The sequence below is a fragment of the Mandrillus leucophaeus genome, unplaced genomic scaffold (genome assembly GCF_000951045.1).
Source record: "Mandrillus leucophaeus isolate KB7577 unplaced genomic scaffold, Mleu.le_1.0 Scaffold10, whole genome shotgun sequence".
NCBI lineage: Eukaryota > Metazoa > Chordata > Mammalia > Primates > Cercopithecidae > Mandrillus > Mandrillus leucophaeus.
The window spans coordinates 6,057,097-6,071,772 of NW_012098098.1; the positions used below are offsets into that span (position 1 = coordinate 6,057,097).

A 14,676-nucleotide genomic window follows, 5' to 3' on the forward strand; every position below is an offset into this window, starting at 1 on the left:
CTAAAGGTTACGAAGGCTCAGTAGCTAAAATAACACGTGAAATTCCTGCAACTTAAGAAAAAGACAAAAACCACAATAGAAAAATGGACAAAGGATAAGAACAGGCAACTCAAGGGAGAAGAAACTCCAACAGCGCAAATCCACAGTCAGAGAAGAGCAAGTCCAAGCTCCGCACGGCCAGCCTCATGCTGTGGAACTGCCAAGCGTGGGAGAAAGCCCTGTGCGCCAGGTGGGGGCGATGGGGCCGGCACGGCTGGTGGTAGGTTGTCTGCTGGAGAGCAGCTGAGCCCAGCAGGGTCAACGGTACAGAGGCTGATGCCTGACCCAGCAATTCCTCTCTGGGTTTAGCACAAGGAATTCCTACTGAGGTCTCCAGGAGCGCGCTAGCTGTATGTGGTAGCAGGAGCCAGGGGGCATGTGGGTGGCCCCTGGAGAACAAAGCAACAGCCCAGATGAGCGCTTGGCAAGAGGAAGGGATTCTAAAGGAGAGCCCTGAGAGGCCGGTGGCAGGTCAATGAGCCTTGAAACAGAACTCCACTTACATACGTGGAAGGCACACGCAGAAAGTACTGCACATTTAACACCGCACACACACTTTGCGCTGATTCGTGGGCGGTGCCAGGATGCACGCAGTCACGCAGACATTTTCTTAAACTGCCGGCACCTGGGTTTGGTTTAGTGTGCGTTTGCCTCTGTGGGCAGGAGGCACTCGCCTCTAGGGACAAAAGGATTTAAATAAACAAAGTCTGAGGGCTCTGTCCACTCAGAGACCTCTGCAGTACGAGGTGGCCTGCAGCCGTCTGTTCCGGAGCCCAGGGTAGGCAGAGGGCATCTCACCCAAGGCCTGGCCAGGCTACGCCCTGTCCCCCCACCCATCCCTGGCCTCTCAGAACGATCACTGTATCCCATGGGATGGGCAGCCCTCTAACAGGGTGCTGTGTTCCTAAACCAAACCCAGGTGTCGGCAGTTTAAGAAAATACCTGCGTGACTGCGTGCATCCTGGCACCGCCCACGAATCAGCGCAAATAGGGTTTAGGTGAGAAAAGCCTGATAAATGGACCCAAGCCCAGGCACAGCCTTCTGCCGGCTGCACGACCCCAGGCCAGCCGCAGCACCTCCCTGCGCCTCCGCCTCTTTGCAAAGTGGGGACACCAGTACCCCTCCCAGGGCCGTGGTGCGGGTTGATGAAGAAATGCAGGGAAATGACCCAACACACCAGACGCGCCAAAAACGGCAGCGGCAACTGCTGCGTCCCGGCGGTGCTGTGAGCACACGCCCGCGCTCGCGCTTGCTCCCAGCCTCGGCTCAGCCTACAGAGCTGGCTTCAAGGGCCACGTATGTCCGAGGGTGTCAGGGCAGGGGGTGGGGGTGGCTGGGGCTAACCTCAGAGGGCGCCACTCACCAACAGGTAGATGCCGCTCGCGATGGCCAGGCAGGCAGTCCCGAGGATGGTGGCCAGCAGGAAGCCGGCGGGCACCGAGAGCCTGGGGGAGTGGGGGGTGGGAGGCAGGGACACAGAAGGGCACTCAGAAAGGGGAATGGAGCCCCAGGTCTGGGGGCCAAGGCCACAAAGTCTCAGGACAAGGCGTGCACGGCCTAGGGCTGCAAAGTCTCAGGACAAGGCAGACCACAGACCCAGGGGATGTGTGCGGCCCAGGGCTTGTTTCGGTCCTGGGTATTCTTGGCCTTGATGTGGATGCGAGCGACTCGGGGGCACTTGCTCAGAGGAACCCCCAGCAGCTGCAGGGCAGCCCCGTGCCGGTGTCCTGGCCTCGGCCGGCAGCAACCACCAGACACACAGTGCGGAATCCTCCACCCTACCAGGAAGCTAAGGCAAGACCCCCCAGCAGGGCCTGCTGACTCCAGACAGGATCGCAGCTACTCAGGTTTGGGGAGGATCCTTACAAATCCTGCACACTAGACAGCGGACACGGACTCCGGGGGCCCTGCCAGAGCCGGGAACCCGAATTTTTGTTTGGAAAAACATCGAGGTAAGTAGGGGGTGGCTTCTGTCCAGGCAGCCCGGCCAGTGGGACAGTGGGGGAGGGTCGGCTCCAAGCCCCCCTGAGCCCGAGAGGGGGTGAAGGGTGGGGACTCACAGGAGGTGCAGGACGGCCCGAACGTAGTAATTCCTGGTGAGGGGCCCGAACAGCTTCACCACGGAGGTCATGTACTTCTGTCCCCTGGGGGAGGGAGGAAGGGGAGACAGCGCGGCTGGGCCTCTCCGAGCACTCGGGACTCCCCTGCTGCCCTGCCGACGACCCCAGGGCACCCAGGCCTCTTTCCTCCCAGAAAACACACAGGGCAGGCACTGGCCTTGGTTTGCCCACAAGCACCAAAGAATTGGTTCCGGAGCCTCTGAGTGAGGAACTAGGCTCCACGTACCGACCCTGTGAGCCCTGCCTGGCCCCGCAGCCGCGGGAGAGACCCCAGAGCAGGAGGGGGAGACTCACCAGCGCTCCATGGTGGAGCCCTTCTTCCTCTTCCCCCGGGGATACTCCAGCAGGCAGACAAACACGCCCGCCACGCTGAAGCCATGTGGTTAAGGAACAGCCCAGCTCGGCCTGGGGGGCCACAGGGAACCCTCTTTACTGAAGACAACACAGAGAAGGGCCCGAGCACAGTGGCTCACGTCTGGAATCCCAGCACTTTGGGAGGCTGAGGCAGGAGGATCACTGGAGGCCCCAGGAGTTTGAGACCAGCCAGGGCAACACAGTGACACCCTCATCTCTACAAAAAATTTAAGAGTCAGCCAGGTGCGGTGGTGTGTGCGTGTGCGGTCCCAGCTACTCCAGAGGCTGAGGTAAGAGGGTGGCCTGAGCCCAGGTGGAGGCTGCCATGAGTCATGACTGCATCACTGCACTCCAGCCTGGGGCACAGATCGAGACCTTGTCTCAAAAAAAAAAGGGGCAGCCACTGCCTGAGGTCACAGAGCCAGGAGGCAGCCACGGGAGGTTCCAATAGGTCAGGCACTCGGGGTTGCCCACGCCCGCCCTCCCACCACCCTGCCCAATGCTGCTTGTCGCAAGGTACGGCTGGGCTGAGATGGGGCAAAGGAGGTGGAGGGGCCGGGCAAGGGGGCTGACTGACAGGAGGGGGCAGACAGGATCCCAGCAGTCCAACCGGGAGGCCTCAGTGCTGGCCCTGGCCCTCTGGTGACACCCCCTGCCCACCCCTCACCAGGACTCAGACTGGGGGTCTGCCGCTGACCACCACATGGCCCAGGCGAGGAGCCTGGCTGCTGGGGCCTAGGCTGCCCAACCCGTGGACAGCCCACCCTGTGTCCCAGCCTGGCTGCGGGGGCGGGGAGCGGAGGCGAACAGCTCACTGTGAAGTGGTTCCCTGGCTCTGCCCTGGGCGTTCCCCACCCGCCCCAGCCTTAGGTGGAAGGATACATGGAGTAGGCGCCAAAGTACCACTGGGTGAAGCGGCCAGCTGTGGCCACGATGCCCCCGGTGATGAGGACTGTGGGGAGAAGTGGGTCAGGTACTGTGGGACTCCCGTCCTGGGGGCCTGGGCCACTCCCCTTCTCTACCTCCTGTGGGCCATCAGGCCACCCAGAGCTTCCCCATCCCCATCCCCATCCCCATCCCCATCCCCACAGCACAGTGACAGGGTCAGGGACACCCCCAGGAGGCACCCCTCTGCGCTGGTGAAGAGCAGAGACTGTGGCGCACGGGCTGGCGGAGGGGTGCTGGACATGTCCGGGCTCTAGGTCCCAGGAGCAGCCAGGGACGGCTCGACCTGCAGGCCCCAGTGGGCCTGTGCCCCTGGGCTCTGGGACCCCCGATGGACCCCTTGTCACCATGAGTCTTTGATGCACTGAAAGCCAATAGGCCGAGTGTGGTTTCTGCATCTTGGGGGTGTCTCTTTCCTCCTGATACGGAGTTCCTCTTAACCCGTCAGCTATTTCGCCTTAATTTCGGTTTCGTCTGATGTGGCTATTTCTGCACCTTTTTTTTCGGGGTGGGGGGTGGGTATTGTCCAATATTCCCCCTTACTATTTTTTTTTTTCTTTCTCTTGTTTTTGAGATGGAGTCTCGCTCTGTCACCCAGGCTGGAGTGCAGTGGCGCAATCTTGACTCACTGCAACCCCTGCCTCCCGGATTCAAGCAATTCTCTTGCCTCATTCTCCCGAGTAGCTGGGATTACTGGCGCCCGCCACCACACCCAGCTGATTTTTATATTTTTATTAGAGACGGAGTTTCACCACATTGGCCAGGCTGGTCTCGAACTCCTGACCTCAGGGAATGCACCCGCCTTGGCCTCCCAAAGTATTAGGATTACAGGCGTGAGCCACGGCGCCTGGTCCTTCCTACTATTTTATTTATTTTTCTTTCTTTCTTTCTTTCTTTTTTTTTTTGGAGATGAAGTCTTGCCCTGTTGCCCAGGCTAGAATTCCGTGGTGTGATCTCAGCTCACTACAAACTCCGCCTCCCAGGTTCAAGCGATTCTCCTGCCTCAGCCTCCCAAGTAGCTGGGACTACAAGTGCACGCCACCATACGTGGCTAATTTTTTTTTTTTTTTTTTTTTTGAGACGGAGTCTCGCTCTGTCACCCAGGCTGGAGTGCAGTGGCCGGATCTCAGCTCACTGCAAGCTCCGCCTCCCGGGTTCCCGCCATTCTCCTGCCTCAGCCTCCCGAGTAGCTGGGACTACAGGCGTCCACCACCTCGCCCGGCTAGTTTTTTGTATTTTTAGTAGAGACGGGGTTTCACCGGGTTAGCCAGGATGGTCTCGATCTCGGCCTCCCAAAGTGCTGGGATTACAGGCTTGAGCCACCGCGCCCGGCCTAATTTTTTGTATTTTTAGTAGAGACGGGGTTTCACCATGTTAGCCAGGATGGTCTCGATCTCCTGACCTCAAGTGATCCGCCCGTCTCGGCCTCCCAAAGTGCTGGGATTACAGGCTTGAGCCACCGCGCCCGGCCTAATTTTTTTTATGTTTAGTAGAGACGGGGTTTCACCATGTTAACCAGGATGGTCTCGATCTCCTGACCTCGTGATCTGCCCGCCTCGGCCTCCCAAAGTGCTGGGATTACAGGCATGAGCCACCTTGCCCTGCCAGCCATTCTGTTTTTGCCTCCACATGGTCTTGTTTGAAGATTTCCTATCCTTGGTTTGAGCCCAGCTACACATTAACTCTCTGGGTTTGCCTGTCTGTGTTGGAGGAGGGGAGGGCAGTGTCCTTGGGTCTACTCAGCCTATTGTCCGTGCATCTTTGGGGGACCGTCCTGGTCCCAAGCCTGCCATCTGAAAGAGGCTGCAAAGCTGCCGCTGGTGCCACCAGGGAGGGCTGAGGATGTACTCTGGCACCCAGCCACAGTGACAGAGCACCTGCTGTGTACGGGGGGGACTCTTTGTCAAGGCCCCACTCTCTCTGGGTCAGCTGCCTCCCGGGGCTGCACGCTCTGGAAAGACCTCCCCGATCGGGTGACATTTGAATTGAGAAATGAGACAGCCATGAGGCTCTGCAGAAGCAGCAGCTTGTGCAGAGGCCCTGGGGCAAGCTCAGGAGATCTAGGAACAGAAAGGAAGACCGGCAGCTGGAGGAGGGGGCCAGAGAGCTGGGAGGCCAGGGCAGGCAACGCAGGGCGTCCAGTCCCGCTCTAATTCTTTGGGCCAGGAGCCCCTGGAGGGTTTCAGCAGGCAGCCACACTAGAGCCCAGCTCTCCTGGCTCCCAGCTGAGTGCCCTCAGACCCTCTATTTCCTGTAGGGAGTGCGGGGCAGGCAGGGTGACAGTCTCAAGGGGCGGCTCTGGGGAGAGCTGTCTGAACTGACCTACCGAGATCTTGGCCGCTGACTCGAAGCAGGCGGTGGGACAGGCTGCAGGGCCCCATGCTCCAGGCCTCCCACCCTGAGGTCTCTGCCACGCACTCCAGACAACCAGTAGGGCGCTCAGAGCCCCAGGGCAGTGGTGGCAGCGGGCCCCTCCTCACCCTCAGCCTCCAGGCCCTTCCCAGGCACTCCTCCCCACCGGGTGCAGGTCCTTCCTGGAGCTGCCGCGCTGGTGCCTCTGCCCTCAGACCCCGCCTGAACCCAGCCTCACCCGGCCTGGGCCGGACACTCCCCGGCTCTGGTCCTGAGAGGGTCCATTTCGAAATGGAGTCTGCTGCCCTCACCGGAACCTCTGAGCAAGTGCGCAGCAGGGTGACTGGGGTCGGTGCCATCCCACCCCAAGAGCAAAGCGCCTGAGCAGCTGGGCTGGGCAGGGCCGTCACTGGGTGGTTTCAGCGCCTCGTGTAATCCCAGGCCGCCTCCAGCGCAGACTCCAGATGGGGAGGGTTGAGCCCCGGGGCATGAAGAGCCCACTCCCCACCCCAAGCCCAGGGAGGGCGACTCGCAGCCCAGCTGGCTACCGAGGGACAGGGGAGCTTCTCCCGACGCCCAGGCCAGAGCCCCCATTTGGGGGCTTGGGGCGGCGACCCCGGAAACCACCAGGGCTGAACCGCCTCTTCCCCTGCGCTGCAACTTCCTCCTCCGCGGAGTCGGGGGACCGAGGGAGGGAATGGGGGAGGGGCGCCGCGCTCCGCAGGGTCTGCAAGGGGACTGCTGGGGTTCTCAGAACTCCTTCCAGCCCGCGCCCTGAGGGTCCCGCCCCTGTTCCCCGCACCCTCCTGGCCTGACCCTGGGCCGCCTGGCGCCCCACTTCCCCGCCCTGTAAGTAGCCCGAGGTCCCGGCTGGGGTCTTGGGATACCCCTCCAGGCTGCAGCCTCCACCGTCCCTGCCGCGCACTCACTCAGGCCGGACGCCAGCGCCTGCTCGTTGGCCCACATGGCCCACTCGATCTGCCCCATGGCGGCACGGACCCTGCCGGGACACTGGTAGGCGCGTACTGCCGCCCCTGCGCTCCCGGCCGAATCCCGTTCCGCCCAGGCCCTGCCCCCAAACCCCCAGGTGACCGCGGCTGGGCGGAGACCTGCGTCTGTAGGGTGCAGGGCTGCCCCGGAGCCTTCTGTCCCCGCCCTCTCTACCCCGCCGAGGCATAGGAGGGGCCCTGCTCAGCAGCCCCAGCCCAGGCGGGGAGCGCGCTTCCCCAGGGCTTCCCAGCTTCAGCTCTCAAGCACTGACAAATTCCCCTGCCCAACGCCCGGGACCCAACTGAGGGTCCCGTGTCAACAAGGCTTCTATTAATAGCAGAGGGGTCACTCCTACAGCCCGGGAACACCTCTGCACCCTGATGCTACCAAGGACGAGGGTGGCCTCCCCATGGGGACCAAAGGCCCAGCCCCCATTTCCTCCCCCTGGCTCTGGGCTGGCACAGGCGTGGCCTGGGTTAGACACTGCGGGGGGGCTCCCCACACCATGCCACTGGACTGTGACTGATACTCGAGGGAGGGGACAGGATGTGCACAACTGGGAAAGCACAGAATGCAGGGACGGCCCCGTCATTTCTGGCCTGGAGACAGGACGCAGGGGTTGGCGTGGGGGTGGTGAGCCCAGCGCCCATGGGAAGACTTTAGACCGGGGGCTGCTCCTGAGGGTCCCACCTGAGCCAATGTGGGGTGTGAGGGGAGCCCCTCTGTGGCTCTGTCCAGCCTGCCCCTCTCCTAGGCCCTCATGGGGCACACCGGGACTCCCTGGCAGGTCCCAGGGTCACTCAGAACAGGAACTCCGGAATGCTGGTTTATGAAACAGAAAAACAGCGGAAGGCAGGAGGCAGCAATGCTGGTTTATTCCCCACGGCCACCAGGGCCACACTGGTGCCCACTCCTACCACCATTCCAGCCACACCTAGGCCTGGGGCAGGGTCTCAGCAGAAGTGCTGTGGGCAGCCACCATCTAAGGCACTTGGTGGTTTCCTGAGGCCCGAGGAGGCTGCTCCCAGCACAGTGACCCCTTCCCTAGTCCGATGGAGGGACATCACCTCCCCGTTGAGCTCCCGTCTCAGAGAACTGGGAGCAGCTGGAGCTGGGGTGAGAGAGCCCTTCAGCCCTGCTGCACCGAGGCTCTGCCAGCTCTCATACCCACCCCATCCCATCTTGGCAAAGCCCTGGGGCAGCTGAAGCACTCGGCAGGGACCTCTCCTGACACCTGGGCAGCTGCAGGGCTCCCTGCACGGCCCCACAGCAAGCTGTCCATGGGCCCCGGGACAAGCCACCACCCACATGTCCCAGTAGTCCGGAGCCCACCACACCCGCTCCCTAGCTCTGGCGAGGCCACCCCTTCTCCACGCGCGTGCGGTCCTGCTGAGGCGGTCAGGCAGCTGGCTTCGGCAGGCCGTCAGGACCCAGGAGGTGGGCGCTGGGGTTGTCCAGGATTTGGGGTCCTGGCCCCACCTGGGGGTAGAGATCCGTGTCAGGTCACCAGGAATGGCAGCACCTCATCCTGTGCCCAGCATCTGTAGGGGGCCAGACACAGGAGGGTAGCGGTGTGCCCCCGCCCTTCTGGTGGGTCCTGGTCAGAAGCTAAACCACCCACACGCAGCTCCCTCAGGCACAGCCGCCCCGCCAGCTGCCAGCCCCCGCCCAGGGCACTGCCTCCGTCATAGGGTGGACAGAGAACCACAGAGCCTGGAAACAGGCAGCCTGTGCATGTGGCCCCTGAGAGGAAGGGGGAGGCAACAGCTCGGGCGGCCGTGATCGCTGGATGCAGGCTTGGCTCTCGGGGCAGGTCGGAGAGCAGGAACCCTGGTCTGTTGGGGTGCGGGGCCCAGGGACCCCAGAAGCACCCACCCCAAGCGCTCCCTATTCAGGGGCCTGATGCTCCCCACCTGTCTCCCTGGGAGCTTGTGTCAGACTCGCCCTTCCACCCCCAGCCCAGCCCTGCTGCTCTGAGTATCGCCAGTGGCCTGTAATGTCCACTTTGAGAGCAAATGAACAAAGGCTTTCTGGCTTCCTGCCTGAGACACAGTAGGGATAGGGACAGGGAGCCGGGCTGAGCCTGCAAGGGCCCTGGGGGCTGGGCAGGCCCCTCTGGCAAGAAAGGAAACCCCGAGAGCACCAGCCGAGCCCCAGGCCTCACCTGAGTGGCAATGATGTACTTGACCCCATCGGGGGTCGTCGGCTCCATGGCCAGCGCAGCCTGAAGCTCAGCTGAGAGAGGGGCCGGCCTCACCTGCAGCCCCTTCAGAAACCTGGAAAAGCAGGGCAGGGGCATGGTGAACACATCCATTTCTTTCTTTTTTTTTGAGATGGAGTCTCGTTCTGTTGCCCAGGCTGGAATGCAGTGGCGCGATCTTGGCTCACTGCAAGCTCCGCCTCCTGGGTTCACGCCATTCTCCTGCCTCAGCCTCCTGAGTAGCTGGGACTACAGGCACCCGCCACCTCGCCCGGCTAATTTTTTTGTATTTTTAGTAGAGACGGGGTTTCACCGTGTTAGCCAGGATGGTCTAGATCTCCTGACCTCGTGATCCTCTTGCCTCAGACTCCCAAAGTGCTGGGATTACAGGCGTGAGCCACCGCGCCCAGCCAACCTCCATTTCTCTAAGCGTCTAGAACAGGCAAGTCCAGAGATGGGAAATGCATTGCTGGCTGTCAGGACTCAGGGAGTGGGAGATGGCAGGTGGCCGCTGTGGTGACAGGTTTCTTTTAGGGGTGATGAAAAAGTTAAGGAGGTGGCTCGAGGTGGTGGCTGCACAACCCTGTGAGTGTCCTCAACACGACAGGATTGTATGCTCTGGAATGGCTGAGACAGTGAATTTTAGGTTATGTGGTAAATAGCTATGCCCAGGCTGGACCCACGTCTGGCCAAGGCTGCTGCCACGCCCCATGGGGTAACAGCTTAGGGAAGTGCCCAGTTCAAGCTGGTGCGTTTGTCACTGTGTTCTGCAGAGCAACGGAAGCCTGCAAGCCCCACCCGGAGCAGAAGCCACGAGCTTGGTGCTTCCCAGGAGGGCAGTCCTGGGGCGCGGGTCCGAGTCCATCCCACAGGGCAGCCCCTGACCAGTAGAGGGTATTACTGCTCCCACCCAGGACAGATGCCCATCCCCCACGCTTCCAGACACCCTTAAACAGGAGGCACCCCTCACATTGAGAATCAGGCTCCATTAAAACAGCGGGAGGGAAGAAATCAACAGCCCAGGAGCGAAAGGAGGCTGGGCCACGCTGTGCACCGAGGAGGGTGTACATGGGGGCTCTGTGGCGCCAGGATGCAGCTGCCAGACGACCCCACCCCAGAAAAGACACCCAACTGCAGGGGCGGGGTCAACACCCAGCCGCCCTGACCGCCTCTAACTCACTTCGGTAAGAAGGCAGTCGGGGGCTTTGACTCCTTGCCTTCAAAATGTCAGACACTTGTGCACGCTCCTGGGAATGCACATGTGTTTCCTCAGAAGCCACTGTTCTATAGGATAAGGGCCTGTGGGCTTCTGAGCTGCAGGGGATGCCGTCTCTCAGGAGGTGGGTGCGTCTCACACACGCCTGCACGGCCTCTCTTTTTTCCCGGTGGACGTGGGCTGTGGGATGGCTCTGTGGGAACACCCTATCCGTGGCTCCCACACTCGGGGAATTGCCACCTGCCCTGGGACTCCCCGTCTCAGTGTCACAGCCTTCAGGTGCCTCCGTCTCTTCCGACTAGGGTTCCTGGCACCGTCTCCCAAAGAGGCGGCGGGGAAGGGTCCACACTCACGCGTCTCCGTTCGAGCCCGGCGGAAAGCTGTGCCTCACAGCAGCCACAAACTCAGCCACAGTGTCGTCCAGGGTGAAGATCACGGCATTGGGGCCCGCGTCAAAGGTGTACGCCACCTGGAACCCACAGCAGTCACTCCGGCTGTTCACGTGGTGCCTGGCCCTTGTCCCCTCAACCCTCTGGTCTGCCAGGGGGCCCTGGGCTCTCCAAGAGCTCAGTCTAGGCCCTCAGGGCCACACTGGAGTGGAGCTGTGACCCCAAGTGCCTGGTACTTGACACCTCTGCCTGTGAACCCAGGAAAAAGGTGGTGGGGCTGTGACCCGAGCAAGTCAAGAAACAAAACGAAACAGAAGAACCCGGATGGTCAGTGAGCTCCGCACACAGCAGGGCCGAGCTTTCAGACACAGATCACCCTGCACGCGGCTCCCGGGACCGTCTCCACGGCAGCATAAGCCTAGACACGCGACACAGCGCGAGAGCGCAGCCTCTGCCCTCCCAGCCCGCGTCACCTTGGTGTCCCCGTGGTGGGCGTTGAAGCGGTGCACCAGGTGGATGATGCGCCAGGAGACGGCATTGAGGTAAGAGATGGGCGGGAAGGTGTCGAGGCAGGTGGCGTGGAACTGGTTGCTGTCCTTCATGGTCAGCTGGGCGAAGCCGGGGAAGTCTCGCTCCCGGATGCAGCGGGTCATCTCCGCCATGCGCGCCGGTACCACAGACTCGGCCCGGAACTGCAAGGCACGGGGTGTTTCCCATGGAGCCGCTGGGGGTCTCGACAGCAGAGGGTTCCAGGAGGGTCTCCAGGGTTGGCAGCCCAGCTCAAGCCCCATCTCTGCATGTGGCTCCTCCACCTGGTCTTGGCGGGGCTGCCGCAGGTGTGAGAACGTTTGGGCCCAGACAGAGGCTGAGGGCAGAGTCGGGCACAAGCATGACTCCCAGGGCCCCGGGGCCACCTGCTCCTGGCCTCACCTGCAGCAGGGGGCTGGTCTCCACACTGGCCCGCATGCCCACAGTACTGCCTGTCGGCTTCTTCTCAGCGCTCACCTGCACGAGGGAGAGACAGCCTGGGCCACACCCTGCAGGAGGCCAGCCCCAAGGACCTCAGTCCCAAACACTCAGCTCTCCCTCAGCCAATGCAGGCAGCGGGGGTGGGAGTCAGTGCCACCTGCCTGGCCACGGAGGCCTCCCGGCCACAGCAGGGGCGACATAGGGGCAACTTCTAGATCCCAGTGGGTGGTGGCGCCCGCCACGTGGGAGCACTTCCTGAGCACTCGACCACACGTCTGTTTCTTTAGCATCCACTGACCCCAGGAGCCAAGCAAAGCCTGGATGGGATGCCTTCATCCCTGCTCCCAGCAGCAGCCCTGACTAGGGACAGAGGCCACCCGGCTGCTGCTCCACCCGCCCCACTCACCACAAGGATGAGGACGCGGAGTTCAGGCCAGTGTGACTCGGGGGCCACTTGCCGGGCGACGCTGTCCTTCCCATCAGTCTGCTCTCCCATCTGCCACTCCACAAAGCCCCCATATAGGCTCCGGCAGGCGCTGCCTGAGCCCCGGCGAGCCACTTCTGAGAGGTCACTCTCCACGCCGTAGACACGGGCCAAGGTGTAGGCTGCAGGCATGGGGATTCCGGGGAGGGTCCTCAGAGCTGCCTGGGCTGTGCTCCCTGACAGCTCACTGCCCCGGGAATGTCACACACCCCACGGCAAACGGGGATTTCCAGATGACAGGGCTTCTGGGCCATCAGCCTTCGAGGGCAGCATTCACCAACCCAGCCATCCGTCCCCGCCCTCCACTAAGAGCGCCCTCCGCTCTTGGACACTCTGTTCACAGCCTGCAGAGCTTGCGGCCTGAGACAAAGGTGACAAAAGGTACCTGCGGCAGAGCGGGAAGCCCCCTGGGGGATGTGGAGAGAGGGTCCCCTGGGGGACACCGAAGCTGAGCTTTGAGGGTGGGAAGGAATTTTAAGGTTGTGTGGGGCAGGGACTGATGCCAGGACAGAGCTGGGCTCCATAAGACATGCCCCTGCCCACCCAGCACAGCAGCCACCTTCTCCCCTCGGTCCACAGGGCTCCAGCAGGGCGACCCCACCTCCAGGTCTGGTCACCCATGGCCCTGGTCACTGAGGGTGGTTCAGGGAAGGCACTGGAGCCCAGGTGGGCCAGGAAGCGTCATCCCTGGAGTTGAGGGTGAAGATACTGTGAGACCACCATGGGAACGGGCTCTGACACTGGGTGAGAAGCCGCCAGAAGGTGGCCTGGGGCCAGCAGAGAGCTGGGTCTGGTGGCGCCTGTAACCAGCTGTGCCCATTGGAATCCTCAGTTATGTGAGCCGCAAAACCATCGCTAGTTTAGGTCTGAGCCAGTCTGAAGTGGTTTCTATCACTGACGACCTAGAGGGGCTCCACAAGGAGCAACTGGAAGATGTTTCTATTTTTTGTAGAGATGGGGGTCTCACTATGTTGCCAAGGCTGGTCTTGAACTCCTAGACTAAAGTGATTCTCCCCCATCAGCCTCTTAAGTACTAGGATCACAGGCGAGAGCCCCGCGCCAGCTGCAACTGGAAGATGAAAATGTTCAGATACGCTCTGGGAAGAGACTGAACAACTCCAGAGAGGCCAGGGAAGCCTGGGGTGTGGGATGCTTGTTCAGCCACGCCCGGCAGTGGGCCCCCTGACCCGGGAAGAGCATGAAGCGGCTCCTATGCCCGCAGCCCAGAACCCCTGCATGTCTCTGTGGGCACCCACCTAGGCAGGCATAGCCCGCCGCCGAGGAGGCCAGGCCTGCAGCTGTGGGGAAGTTGTTCACCGATGCCACGTGCACTTTGCAGCTGAGGCTGGAGGACAGTGGGTCCCCATCCCACGCGTTCCTCCGCTTCCGGGCCAGGCGGCGGACTGCAGAGACAATGAGACAGCGTGTGGCCCAGCCGTCAGCACCCTGCCCGCCCTGCTCCTGCCCACCTGCCCAGGTCACAGCTGAACACCAGGCCTCTGCCTGCCAGACTCCTCATGAAGAGTTTCTTCCCCAGGAAAACCCTAGACTGACCCAAGCCCAGCGGGAATTGAAGTGGGGCCACTGCCCTGGAGCTGGGGGTCCAGTGGGCATGTCTGGTTCCCAGCCACGTCGCCTGCTGCCTCAGGAGGGGCCCAGAGGCAGAAGCGCTTTCTGGATGCTCGGACCCTGCTGACAACAGGAAGGGATGGGCTTGCGGGGACCCCAACTCACTCTCCCGCAGGCAGGCCTGGAGCCGCGGCTGCCCCACGTCCTCCTCCCGGCCATTCAGCCAAATCCGGTCCTCGGTGAAGTCCTTGCTGATGACGGCTGTTGTGGTGGTTTTTAACTGAAAAGGAAATCCAGGGCCACCTCAGAGGCCAGCATTGAGGACCGATGCCAGCCAGGTATCCCTTTCTACTGAGAGCGCTTCGTGGCTGCCCACTCGAGCAAGGCCCCCCTGCTGAGGGCGGGCGGGGGGGAAAGGCCAGCCTTAGCTGGGCAGTGGGGAAGCCTGTGGCGGAGGAAAGCGTGGGCCACACCTTGTGGAGCAACTAGGCCTTGTCCTGAATAAAGAGACAGGGACTCCCAAGGGAGCCCCTGGGGCACAGTGTGCACATGTGTGATGAGACCTGGGGGCACGTGTGTGCTGTGCTGAGCTCTCCTGACACTGGGAGATGAAACAGACACTGCGCGCTGCCGGGAGTCGTCGCTGAGCCATCTCATCCTAGCCTTGAGGTAAAAAGGCACGAATTTTTTTTTGGTTTCAGAGACAGGGTCTCACTGTCACCCAGGCTGGAGTGCAGTGGCGTGATCATGGTTCACTGTGGTCTCCAACTCCTGGGCTCAAGAGATCCTCCCACGTCAGCCTCCCGAAGTGCTGGGATTGCAGATGTGAGCCACTGCACCCAGCTGGTACCAACTGTTCTACAAACGTTCTGGAAATGGCACTGTGGTGTTTTGTCGTCAGTCCACACGTACCTGGTCCTGGTGCAGAGTGACGCTCAGGGAGGAGTTGATGGGCAGAACCAGCTCTTCATCGCGCTTGCCCCCTGTAATGAACAGCCAGGGCCAGGCCGGTGGGCTTCCCGGCCCACCCTCCCCCAGTATTCCCCAC

The 14,676-nt window shown here is 61.8% G+C and overlaps 2 protein-coding genes and 1 long non-coding RNA gene across 3 annotated transcripts in view; all 3 read right to left on the reverse strand.

Moving 5' to 3' along the window:
- Positions 1 to 1,137: 1,137 nt before the first annotated feature.
- Positions 1,138 to 6,860, reverse strand: LOC105533389 (cytochrome b-245 light chain). Its single transcript, XM_011971833.1, has 5 exons — positions 6,741 to 6,860; positions 3,397 to 3,466; positions 2,455 to 2,529; positions 2,101 to 2,184; positions 1,138 to 1,485 (listed from the first exon to the last, which is right to left on the reverse strand). The coding sequence occupies exons 1-5, from the start codon at positions 6,796 to 6,798 to the stop codon at positions 1,386 to 1,388; spliced, it is 387 nt and encodes a 128-aa protein (XP_011827223.1). The 5' UTR covers positions 6,799 to 6,860; the 3' UTR covers positions 1,138 to 1,385.
- Positions 4,362 to 5,876, reverse strand: LOC105533386. The gene is made up of 3 exons (XR_001005111.1): positions 4,999 to 5,876; positions 4,793 to 4,861; positions 4,362 to 4,510 (listed from the first exon to the last, which is right to left on the reverse strand). It is a non-coding gene; the product is annotated as an uncharacterized LOC105533386 (long non-coding RNA).
- Positions 6,861 to 7,731: 871 nt separating the features above from the next.
- The window catches only part of MVD (mevalonate (diphospho) decarboxylase), an 8,937-nt gene continuing 1,992 nt past the window's right edge, over positions 7,732 to 14,676 (reverse strand). The window contains 10 exon segments of the mRNA XM_011971847.1: positions 7,732 to 8,280; positions 8,966 to 9,077; positions 10,571 to 10,686; positions 11,080 to 11,298; positions 11,537 to 11,611; position 11,978; positions 11,980 to 12,181; positions 13,316 to 13,462; positions 13,794 to 13,908; positions 14,541 to 14,611. Of these exon segments, the coding sequence (XP_011827237.1) occupies positions 8,200 to 8,280; positions 8,966 to 9,077; positions 10,571 to 10,686; positions 11,080 to 11,298; positions 11,537 to 11,611; position 11,978; positions 11,980 to 12,071 (696 nt within the window). The 5' untranslated portion in view covers positions 12,072 to 12,181; positions 13,316 to 13,462; positions 13,794 to 13,908; positions 14,541 to 14,611 and the 3' untranslated portion in view covers positions 7,732 to 8,199.

Coding starts and splice junctions, on each gene's coding strand:
- LOC105533389 (XM_011971833.1), bottom strand. CDS start 6,798: ATGGGGCAGATCGAGTGGGCCATGTGGGCCAACGAGCAGGCGCTGGCG. Junction 2,530..3,396: donor TACTTTGGCGCCTACTCCAT/GTATCCTTCCAC, acceptor ACATGGCTTCAG/CGTGGCGGGCGTGTTTGTCT. Junction 1,486..2,100: donor CGGGCCGTCCTGCACCTCCT/GTGAGTCCCCAC, acceptor CCACTCCCCCAG/GCTCTCGGTGCCCGCCGGCT.